This window comes from Ctenopharyngodon idella, chromosome 5, assembly GCF_019924925.1.
Source record: "Ctenopharyngodon idella isolate HZGC_01 chromosome 5, HZGC01, whole genome shotgun sequence".
In the NCBI taxonomy this organism is placed as follows: Eukaryota; Metazoa; Chordata; class Actinopteri; order Cypriniformes; family Xenocyprididae; genus Ctenopharyngodon; species Ctenopharyngodon idella.
Window position 1 is genome coordinate 10,147,349 of NC_067224.1, and position 10,391 is coordinate 10,157,739.

Consider the following 10,391-nt stretch of genomic DNA (forward strand, 5'->3'; position numbering starts at 1 on the left):
ATATTATATTATTTTATATTGCATTCTTGTCACATTCCAATAATTTACTTTGACACAATCACTTGTTTTCCACCATACATAAAAATATAAAAAAAAATTCACTGAAATACAGTGACAAAAATTACGTATCAGAAACAAGTGAACAAATGAAAGCCATAATTTAATAATACCCATTTATTTGTTTAATAATGTATATTTACAGGCAAGGTCTTTGTAAGACCTGATTACTAGTCCTGATTTGTGGGTTGGCAGGGCATATGAAATCCTATCACACAATGATTTAGTTTTTCTAGTAACATGAAGTAAGAAATCAAATAATGAATACATGTTTCAAACCACTTATACAAATAATAATACATAAATTAATAGGTTGCACAAATAAGTGCACTTTAAAATTATACATTTTTTGTGGTACTGGAGAAACAGCAGTACTTATGTTCATCATTTAAAGGAAATTTTTGATGGTAATACAGATCATATAAGCCTATAAAAACATTAGTGTGGTATTTGCAATTGTTTAGGTGTGTGCAAATTATATAATTATATTGAATTAGTACCAGTAGTAGTAAATAGTATTATCATTTATCTATTTTTACATTAATAATTATACTCTTAATATAATTTTTAAGAGTAAGTAGTAATAAGTGACAGCTTGTTACATAATAGGAACATATGTTGGGTATTCTCAATGTGAGCAATGTTGTTGATATTTCAAGAACAAAGTTTATGGATAAGTGCAGCTCCGCAGCAAAAGGTGGCAGTGGAAAGCACGCAAACTCTAGTACACTACAAAAAGAACACGTTCGACTGGAATCCCCGCCCCTGGGCGTCACGTGGTCATTAGTTGTCCTGGTAACGCATTGAAATCAGGTGCGCCTGAGCCAATCAGATCTCAATGATTTTCGAACCCAGCGAATCACGTTCGAAAGAGCGACAATTTAAACCACAGAGGAAATTCAATGTTACATCGAGCTCGCCTGAGTATAATCAACCAGTTTGTTCATCGAGTCACAGCAAAAAGCCTCCTGAAATAATGGCTCTCCGTGTCACAAGGGTAAGTTGTTTTTAAATGCCTTTTTATTTGTGTTTTGTTTATCAAAAGTGTATTTGTCTTATCATATTAAAGCTCAAATTATGTCTTTAAGTTGATACTCAACGCTCTGAAATACTTCCTTATCTTGTACGTTACTATGTTAGTGTGTGGTTTTACTTGGGGTTTTTTTTAAGTTCAGTATATCTTTTGTAGAAAGGCTTTGCAAGTTCTGCGTAATACGTAACGCTTAAAGTGCATGCATTTTAAAGACTAAGTTTTAGTTTGCATTAGTGCTGTTAACTGGCTAGTATGCTTTCGATCCTCGTGTAACCTTCTCAAAAACGTTTCCTAGAACTTAAACCTGCTATTGCGATATCTTAAAGAGACGACAGCATTTGTGTCGCTTAACCAATTACCCTACTCTTTATGCAGCGCTTACCTGTGACACTTTTGTTTTGAGTAGAACACTCGCCTGGCCAGCAGCGAGAATCAGAACGCTCTGCCCGGAAAAGCAGCTGTAGCGAACAAGCCCGGACTCAGACCCCGGGCCGCGCTGGGGGAGATTGGCAACAATCCGCAGACACGACAGGCTTTGAGGAAGAAGGTAAGTGCCGTCTTTTCTCCAGACACTCCACTTTCAGCTTTTTTTTTTTTTTTTTTTTTTTTTTTTTTTTTTTTTTTTTTTTCCTCCCTCAACCGTAATTTAACCTCTTAAAACAGGAGGTGAAGGCTGCACCCAACGCGGAGGTTGTGGCTGAGAAAGCGCCTGTGGTTCAACAGCCCAAGAAAGAGTCTCCTAAAGTTAAGCATGACATTCAGGTGAGCAGTTAATGCGCGGCATTTAAAGGGTCAGTTCACGACAATATGAAGTCAGTAGTATAGAAGCCATTGTGCCATGAGTAAGTTAAGAAAACGGTAGCTTTCCTTGTACATGTTTCTAAATGGCCTACTTGGAGTCTTTTTCCAAGTCTCCTGGCATTGGGTGGGGTTAGTACACTTTTGGTTCAAACTTGTGTAGATTTAAACTTGTTTGCAAATTAACTTTGACAGGTCAAAATGTGCTGTGCATCTTGAAAGTGTGACTAGCTCTAGCTGCCATTTGCTGACTCCTGGGAACTTCCAATGTAGACTAGGCAAATATGTAGTTCTAGCAGTGGTGGCTCCAGGATTTTTTTTTTTTCTTCTTGGGGGTGCTAAGGGGGGGGGGCTTAACAGTTCAAAGGGGGTGCTAAGAAAAGAAGTACTTCAATACCCTGCGTTTATTGCACTTTTTTTTTTTTTTTAAATTTTCAATTTTACCTTAAACCATACGCTTACAAGGTCTCATTAAAGTGTACAGTTACTGTCCTGGGCACTGCCGTTGACTTCTAGTTTTAACCAGCAGAGGTTAATGCCCCTAATGCTGGCTCTGAAGCTTTCAATCCTCTTCTGCCTTAATGCAAAAAATCACTTCAGTTTTCCATTGCAGATTTTGTCCGAGCCTTCCTCTCCTGTTCCCATGGAGACCTCTGGCTGTGCTTCAGATGATCTGTGTCAGGCGTTCTCTGACGTTCTGCTTAATATCAAGGATGTGGATGCAGATGACTATGATAATCCTATGCTTTGCAGTGAATATGTCAAGGACATCTATTTGTATCTCCGTCAGCTTGAGGTTTGCAGGAAAATATGCATTGCTTGTTATAATAATGCTGGTGTTCAGCAAGGTGAGCTTTTCTGCTTCTCTTGTAGACCGAGCAAGCTGTTAGGCCGAAATATCTGGAAGGAAAGGAAGTCACAGGAAACATGCGTGCCATTCTTATTGACTGGCTTGTGCAAGTCCAAATTAAGTTCAGGCTACTTCAGGAGACCATGTACATGACTGTCGCAATCATTGACCGCTTCCTTCAGGTGGGTCCTTTTTCCAGTTTTTGCATCACAACATGATGCAGTCTTTAGGCTTTGGTTTTAATGGCCTTCACTTGTCCCTCAATCAGGATCATCCAGTTCCAAAGAAGCAGCTCCAGCTTGTTGGCGTAACAGCCATGTTTATTGCCTCAAAGTATGAAGAGATGTACCCACCAGAGATTGCAGACTTTGCCTTTGTGACAGACCGTGCCTATACCACTGGTCAGATCCGGGAGATGGAGATGAAGATCCTGAGAGTCCTTGACTTCGGTTTTGGAAGACCTCTGCCACTACAGTTCCTCAGGAGAGCCTCCAAAATTGGAGATGTAAGCTGGTTTACCTGTCTCTTTTGAAAAGTTCTTCTGAGCTGTTGCTTGTTCACATTGTTAATGCTAAGATTGTTTGTCTTGCAGGTTACTGCAGAGCATCACACATTGGCCAAGTACTTCCTGGAGCTTACCATGGTCGACTATGACATGGTCCACTTTCCTCCCTCCCAGGTGGCCAGTGCAGCTTATGCCCTCACCCTGAAGGTCTTCAGCTGTGGTGATTGGGTAAGATCTTGGATGGTGTTGGTGTGTAACTACATTTAAAGATGGTTACACACTTTTAAATGATGTTCCATTTTGGCCCTTTACAGACGCCTACTCTTCAGCATTATATGGGCTACACGGAAGATATGCTGGTTCCCGTGATGCAACATATTGCCAAAAATGTTGTGAGGGTCAATGAGGGGCTCTCAAAGCACCTGGTAAGTGGCTTCAGCCTGATACTAAGTTTGTCTACTTGACTTCGGTTCAAGTAGCTGTATAGTGTCAACGTATTGTGACCCACTAAAGTGTTGCATTCTCCTCCAGGCTGTGAAGAACAAGTATTCCAGTCAGAAACAGATGAGAATTGCTTCAATTTCTCAGCTCAAGTCATCCTTGATCAAGGACCTGGCCAAGCAAATCTCATAGTGTAGGGTTGTTGAAGAGACTTAAGCACTGTGTGCTGCCTTGTAAAAATTGTAACTTATGCATGCTTTTACTGTTGCAACTTTTATCGTTTAAGATGTTTTTACAGGTGTTTTCATCTGCACTGCCATTTCCTGAGTAAAGGTGATCTTTAAAGTTGGATGATTCAAAATGTTTATGCAACCTTGTACATTTGATTTCAAATAAACATTTTAACATTTTAAACTTAAGTGGTGTTTCATGGTGACAGTGATTTTGATGGCTAAACATTCTAGGTTCAAGCTTGCTTTTTCAGACAAATTGTCAAATCCCTGTTGGGCTTTTGCTCTTTGGTTTTATGACCACCTGAGTTGGCGTGGCTTTCTCCAAGCTAGTTCCAAATTTCTTTGTGGTTGACATCTATAAATTGGCTTTTTTTTTTTTTTTTTTTGTAAGATTTGTAGCTCAAGCACTTCTAACTGAAGACAATTTTGCAGTTTTAAATTTCTGCTGGTTGGCCAGTTCCTCCAAAGCAATTAAACTATTTGGTCCCATTTTATATTCTTTAGTGACCAAGTACTAACATTTTAAAAAAAAAAGTGCACTTACTGTGTGCATGTTTTACATTTATACTCATTTTAAAAGTCTGCATGTAATTATCTGTACTGTTAAGCCTTTGCTTATTCTTTAACACTCCCTTAAACCTAACCATCCCAATTGCAAGGGTTTTTTTTTTTTTTTTTTTTTTTTTTTTTGGCAATCTGAACATTGGTACATTGAACATTTTATACAAATGCATAGTAAAGGACACCTAATTTAAAGTGACCAACTAATTTAATTTGTTTTAGTTTTTATTGCCAGGGTTTTTGTCTGTAGCTTAATGTTGTTGGTGCGGTTACTTTTTACAATGTCTATGCCAAAAGATGCAGTTTCTTGCTCAAGCTTTGCGTTTTATTAATTTACACTTGCAAATTAGGAATGCAACAATTCATTCTAAGAAGTACAATTGATACAAAATGTCAAATATCATTTCTATAGTTTCCTTTTACGTTAGTGAAATAAGATTCAATCAAATTCTCAGAAAAGCTAAAGGATGCTCTAGAGTGAAATATAGTGGTGGCCTGTAGGTGGTGGTCTTTCACTATTCATGTGAGAAGGGCTTAGCAAAAGTAAACAAAGGGGCTTTTTTTGAATTTTATATTTGACTGGAATAGTGTTGTGATGTCCCATAAAACACAATGACAATGGCACTTACACTTTAGAAAATGTTGTGTTTCAAAAAATTAGGCTTTTACATTTCTCAATTCTTTGGCTTATTTGGCTTTATGTGAAGAACATTGTGTGAACATTAAGTGCACTGAATAAATCTTGAGACCTCAAGATTGAAAGATATTCGGATCTTAACATGAATAAATTAACAGTCTCCTCAATAGGCTGTTATCACTTTGTACCAAAAAAAAATGCTATTCATTTAACATGTTAACATGCTATTTGGATTGACAATATGAACCATTTTAATTAAAACCATTATGAAACAGCCAAAAATGTAAAAGGTGACATTATTTTGGCCAAGAGATATTGTAATTAATCAGCTGATTTAAAGCATTACATTTAAAAATAACTTGCTCTGACCTAACATTTATGAAAAAGACCCTTGTTCTGTTCAACCTTTCAGTTAAGAGCTGCCGTTTAGTTCAGTTGACTCTTGTATTAATGGACGTTTGGCTCAAAACTACATAGTCACTGAGATATAACCCCTGTGACAACTTCCCTGTATGATCAAATGTCAAAATCGGGGATGTGCACACAGCTGCTGCTTCGCATATTGACTACGAAGTCTTCGTTCTTTAAGAGGGAAGGACTTACCTCCTTTGCTCCACCCTTAGCGGTTGTGCTCCTCAGGGACCGGTGATAATGAGTCTCAGTTTCTCTGGCAGGCTGCGCTGGTAAATGCAGGTCCGGGCTGAAAACTCATACTTGCACGCTGAGGTCATGACTGGCCAGTGAGATCAGTTTACAAGACAGATTCCACGTGAAAAGAAGAGCCATAGGGCTGCAGTTCAAAAATTCAGCTCCAGCACTAAAATGAATGTTTATTGTATACCACTGATTGTCTGCATTACGCTATCACAGCGTTCCTAGAACAAAACATCTATCATATAAAGGAAATTCAGACAGCCACTCTGATTTGGCCCTGAAATCTGTTCCTTATAAATGCTAATATAACGCAATACATGCCATTTCTTTTTATATAATAATAATGGGTTATTTTACCAAACACAACGTCTTTCTTTCTTTCTTTTGTTAGTCCTGGATCAACATTTTTTCCAAGAAACATAGTTCTAACACTATCCTTAACCCTTGCCATGGTAAAACAAGGATACAGCTTACTAATAATATAATAATATTTTTTTTGTCAGAAATGGTCTTGGCAGTGAGTGTTCAAGCGCCAATATGTACAATGGTATTTATGATGACGATGTGTTCGAGTTTGGCTCAGGCCGTATCCTGACCCTTTGACCTGGTGCAAAAAATATAAATTATTATATATTTTAACTAATATAATTTTTAATTCTTGGGACCCTTAAATTTAGTGACAAATGTTGCAATGCTTAATAGGAAAATAGATTTGAGATTTGATTATATTTTTTGTCTTCTCAACTGTTATGTGACCTACGGTTACGATGATTTGAATTTTACCCGAGAACAACAGCACAGAAAGCACACCTGAGGTGAATTAAAGGGATAGTTCACACAAAAAAGAAAATTCTTTCATCATTTACTTACCCTTGTTCCAAAGCTGTATAAACTTCTTTGTTCTGCTGTACACAAAGGAAGATATTTGGAAGAATGTTTGTAACTAAGCAGATCTCGCCCCCCATTGACTACCACAGTATTTTTTTTTTTTTTCCTATGGTAGTTAATAAGGGGCGAGATCTGCTTGGTTACAAACATTCTTCCAAATACTTCAGCTTCTTTTCACTGTGTTTATTTTAGCCACACTTCATATATCACTGGCATGGTGCAAAATAGAATGACTGTCCACGTCCTGTGAACTGATCAAACTGAACATTTAAATCTCAGACAATCTGAAATCCCACTTAAAATGACTGAATTACCTGAAATCCACTTCACAACACACTTATTGGACTATTACAACTAATAGCTACATGTTTTTTAAATAATGCAAAGAGTGTGTGTTGCTAATGTAAACCATCATCTCATATTGAGTTACATGTACAATAGTCACTTTTAATCATTTAGCAATTTTTTTTTTTTTTTTTTTTTTGTCCAAACTGACTTACTAGGAACATTTTAAACAATTTATCATAAGTTGTACAGTTAGGGACCATTTACATGACACTGTTTTTTTAACTAAAAATACAAAAATTTACGCGTTTTGGCCATTCATTTACACAACAATGCCGTTTTGGCAGCCTGAAAAAGTGCAAGTTTTTGCACGTTTTTTTGTGGCCTGAAAAAGTGCAAGTCAAAGTGCACGTTTTTAAAAACAATACTGTTATTGTCAGGAATTTGTAAAAAAAAAAAAAAAAAAAAAAAAAAAAAAAATGATGTTATGTGTATTAGGTATTCAGTCTATAGGTGCATAGTGTTTCTTTGCAAAGTGACATCGCCAACTACTGACCTGGCAGCATAAAACTAGTGCTTTAGTCGTTTCCATGGATCCGTGTGGATGGGGATCGTTTTGACAATGTTGCATTCTGTACACGAAAAATGCAAAGGAAAAACTTTTTAGTTCAGTTATTCACTTATTCAGTTTGTATCTCACAATCTGACTTTTCAATAATCTTAAAATTCTGATATCTTAAAATTACAGCTTTGTTTTTCATAACTACGACTTTATTTCACATAATTGTGACTTTTTTTTTTAAGGATGCCTAAAAGTTTTTTACTGGAAAAGAAGATAAAAATACTGATTAAGAATTGCATTTTTATAGTAAAGAGATAACTGCAGTCTCCAGATTGATTACTGTACCTCTCCTCTTTCAATCTATAAACAGACTTTGGGAACCCATTTGAATGAGGTGCTGACACAATCCATGTGGAGTGGACGGAGAGACACTAATAAGAGCACAGCTGGCAACTGGGCCGCAGTCTCTCAGAGCCTGGAACCCCATGCATAAATAAACACAGAGGCATTCATTTTCACAATTTATAGATTTTCAAGTAAAAGCCCAATGTGCTTCCTGAACTTTACAGACCTCTGCTGTTCTATGGCACATGAAGGGAAGAAAGCGCTCTTTTGTGCCCAAGTCTCAGTGTTTGGTTTTATTCAGGTGTGAACAGACATTAAGACTGTGGTGTTCAGAAGCATCATGCCCATGCAAATGGAGGGCACGTGCCCCCTCAGATTATTGAGCCAAGTTTTTGTTTTTGAACTTAAAAACAATAAATGTTTATTGAAATATCAAAGCTTTTCCATACAAACAAGCATGATGATAAACAGCTGTCAAGATTACATTTTAATTCGGTTTTGGTTTAATTAATTTCTTAAAAAGAGTTTCTTCCTTCCTGTGGTAACGTCTTGTCTATAATGTGTTGGGTGTACTGTGACTAGTACCTGAAAATTAAACAAATTAGGTTCATGATGCCTCTGGATGTATCAAATTAATTAGTAGGCAGAACTTTCATCAACCTAAAGGCTGAATATGCCTTTTCTGTCTGACTGGCACACTTCTACTCTTACAGTCAATCCGGATTGTTTATTGAGTTTGAGGGGTTTCAAATAGAATAACCACCACTAATTTCTAAAGGAACTTTCCATTAACAGCATATAATTAGGCATTTTGCCAAGCATCAGATGAACAAACAGGACAACAGGTCTCATTGCATCTGCCTGTAAAGCTTTCTAGAAATCCTGAAGACACTGAGAAGCTTGTTCAGGTGTGTTTGAAACCCTGCAGAGCATTGGCCCTCCAGGACTGGAGTTACCCATCCCTGCTGTAAATGATACCTTAAATTGTGCAGACTATTGGTATGCTATTATTTTATGCTATCAGACCTTTTCACTTGGCAGATAATAAAAGAGAGAGAAGGGTGGTCTTTTTTGATATAAGTAATCACCTAGCAACCACCCAGAAACAACTGCATAGCAACAAACTCAGAACACATTATCAGCCACATAGCAACATCCTGGCATCAAGCACAAGCAGATACCACTCCAGTATACATAATTAACCATGGTTAACCAGGGTGTCTTTGTAAAAGTATATAAAATTGTACCAAAATGTAAAGTGAGTCAGCAGTTCCAAATCATTCAAGAACAGTGAACTTTATAGATCTAAATGGGTGGCATCGTATTGACTCCATTGACTCTGCAATGACCCCATAATGAGTTGTGCAATCATGGATGTATTGTTGAATCATGGCTTGAATCATTTAGCTGCAATCCCTATATATAAACACAGATGTTTGGCACCTCTTCCTCAATATTTAGTGTTAGAGTTTATGTGGCAAATCATATTTCTAGTTAAAACTTTACATTTGCCTCAGTGGTGAAGAAACGAGATATTATGTCATGATTTCACATTTCTTGAACATTAGACTAAAAATAAGCAAAAAAAAAAAAAAAAAAAAAAACCCCTCAGTCATGTCATTGACTATGTTTCCAGTCTACAAGTACAAAAATAAAATAATTTAACCTCAAATCAATTTTTCATGTCCACAGTCATGTATTGTGGGAAAACACACAGACGTTATTGCAAAATGTATTTATTTAGTGATTAATGGCTGGCTGGCTGGCTGTACATTATCTCTCCCTGACGTAAAAACAAAAACACACCATCCAGAAAAGCAAAGTTCAAATTCTGCTTGATATTTTCATGACTGTTAAAAAGCAAAATAGAGTTTTTTTTATCATTTGACCTGATTTTTACCACATCACCCTACTGTCATAAATCTTCACAAAAAAGCTTGTCTGTTTATGTCGACACACAGTAAATTATCTCTCAGGGTCACTTGGTCACCTCTGCTGTCGTCCGGCTCATGTGCTGTTGCAGACAGTTTTGTGCAGGATTCTCAGGATCAAAATGATTATTTTCTTTTGGATAACAAAAGATCTATTTATTATTTTTCAATAGATATGATGTCTCTGAGCTGCCACTATGAATGATGCAATCCTTAATTCATGAATAGACTTTTTGAAGGGCACGACCTCACAAGGTTTATTCTCACAATCCCTAAGAAAGTCTGGTAACACTGTACAATAAGGTTTCTTTAGTTAACATTATTTAACTACTTTAGTTAACATGAACTAAGAATTAACAATACTTCTACAGCATTTATTAATCTTAGTTAATGTTAATTACAACATTTACTAATACATTATTAAAAACAAAAGTTGTATTTGTTAACGTTAGTTAATGCTCTGTGAACTAACATGAACAAACAATGAACAATAGTATTTTTATTAACTAACATTAACAAAGATCAATAAATATGTTCATGTTAGTTAATACATTAACTAATGTTAACAAATGAGACCTTATTGTAAAGTGTTACCGAAAATCTCTCGCATT

General features: G+C 36.5%; 1 protein-coding gene across 1 annotated transcript; it reads left to right on the forward strand.

Moving 5' to 3' along the window:
* The first annotated feature begins 886 nt into the window (after positions 1 to 886).
* On the forward strand, positions 887 to 4,103 carry ccnb1 (cyclin B1). Its single transcript, XM_051893893.1, has 9 exons — positions 887 to 1,054; positions 1,497 to 1,637; positions 1,754 to 1,852; positions 2,502 to 2,684; positions 2,762 to 2,920; positions 3,007 to 3,243; positions 3,331 to 3,471; positions 3,558 to 3,668; positions 3,775 to 4,103. The coding sequence occupies exons 1-9, from the start codon at positions 896 to 898 to the stop codon at positions 3,874 to 3,876; spliced, it is 1,332 nt and encodes a 443-aa protein (XP_051749853.1). The 5' UTR covers positions 887 to 895; the 3' UTR covers positions 3,877 to 4,103.
* Positions 4,104 to 10,391: the final 6,288 nt, after the last annotated feature.